The sequence below is a fragment of the Crocuta crocuta genome, unplaced genomic scaffold (assembly GCF_008692635.1).
Source record: "Crocuta crocuta isolate KB4526 unplaced genomic scaffold, BGI_CrCroc_1.0 scaffold365, whole genome shotgun sequence".
Lineage (NCBI taxonomy): Eukaryota > Metazoa > Chordata > Mammalia > Carnivora > Hyaenidae > Crocuta > Crocuta crocuta.
The window spans coordinates 215597-217207 of NW_027533268.1; the positions used below are offsets into that span (position 1 = coordinate 215597).

Genomic DNA, 1611 nt, shown 5'->3' on the forward strand with positions numbered 1-1611 from the left:
TAAATCTTAGTATGTTAAGTACTGTCATGCAGTACTTAATGTTACAATATGTTAGCGTTGTCATGCAACTCCCTCATTTTACTTTGAAATATCACAACACTTTTCCTTCTCTTCTGCTACTATAGTGGTGAAGAGCACAGATCCTGGAGTTAGACTGCCTTGGTTCAATCCCAGCATGCCTACTTACTATCTAGTAATCTTGGGCAAATCCCTTAACCTCTCTATGCCTCAGTTTCCTCACTTATGGAATGGAAATAGTAATTGTACTTACGTTATAAAGGTTGTTGTGAGAATTAAATGAATAGGTGTAAAGCATGCACTTCTATACCTAGTATTTAAATAGCACTTACCATCTAAGTGTTAATGCTATTATTACTTGAAAACATAAACATAATTAATTCCCAACATTTACATTTGCTCACACCTGCCTTACCAGTCTCTCCAAAGTGCTTTGCCATGCTCCCTTGCCATCTTTCACCATGCCCCCTGCAAGTCAGACCCACCATTCCAGTGCCCTCACTGCCTTTTCAGTAAAAACACAGCACTTTTAAAAATGTGCTAAATTTGTCTACAGTAAAACAGATCAAATGTTCCTCACAAAAAGTTTGAGCAAGTGGGGTTTGTGCTACAGAAAGAGCAACTCTTTGATTTGAAAGAGGTAAGGGAGTAATGGGGCAGGGTTTGGGAGTATGTATAAGAGCTAAGCCCTCATTAGTGGGTGGGTCTCACCTGCAGCATAGAGATCTGCATTTTATAATATCGATTGGAGGGGTCAGGAGCTGAGATGATGAGGAGCCGCTGTTTCTCAAAGAACTGATCCAGAAGGCCAGCAGCTGAGTTGACATTGACATTAATCTTCATAGCTAGGGCAAAAGCAGATGGTCAGTCAGAGTATGGCCTTATCATTACTTGTAGTGCAGATAACAACACCTTGAGTTTCAATCTTTCAGGTTAACCCTTTTTGGTTGTTTCTGCCTTTCCTTGGGGGAAATTCTGAAATAACACTTGGAGAGTTTGAACCCTTCTTATTGGGGTAAGAGTATTGTATGGGGGAACATTAGCCCTTAAACACATGTAAGAAACCCCCATTCCCACATCTTGCAATTGGACCATTGTGCCATACATAAGGAAAGATACTGAAAAGTAGTCCTGATCAATATGTCCACTCTTCCCATCCCCTGTTTTCACTCACGAGCACAGATGGGTGGTGATCCTGACCACTGGCGGCTGGACTGGCAGACCCGGGAGGGGGTTCCTTGGCGTTCATAACCTCCATCACAGTGGTATTCACAGGTGGCACCATAGTTGTCCCCTGCTGAGGTACAGGTGAGGTAGCCATGCTGTGGTGGTTTGAGAGTTGGGCAGCGTCTCACTGTCAAGGAGAATTTCAAGTTAGGGGCTATGGTATCTCTTTTAGGAAAAAAGTGTTAAGAGGGTGCCCATGTTGTGTTTTCTAGATCAGGAGACCTAGGATGATCAGAATGAATGCTTTCTTTGTGTTTCCAGTGACTGAGTGGAGCCAGAATTTTCCTCTTAAGGAATTAAATCTGGAATGCAGAAAAAGTTGTTCATAAAATCTGGAAGTACAGGTGAGTATTCATATCGTCATGA

The 1611-nt window shown here is 42.1% G+C and overlaps 1 protein-coding gene across 2 annotated transcripts in view; it reads right to left on the minus strand.

The window, feature by feature from the left end:
- Positions 1 to 1611, minus strand: part of SRPX2 (sushi repeat containing protein X-linked 2) — a 33092-nt gene that overhangs the window by 3017 nt on the left and 28464 nt on the right. For both annotated transcript variants that reach the window (XM_077747813.1, XM_077747812.1), the window contains 2 exons: positions 1193 to 1372; positions 730 to 863 (listed from right to left, as the gene is read on the minus strand). In XM_077747813.1, the coding sequence (XP_077603939.1) occupies positions 730 to 863; positions 1193 to 1372 (314 nt within the window). The remainder of the gene's footprint in view (positions 1 to 729; positions 864 to 1192; positions 1373 to 1611) is intronic.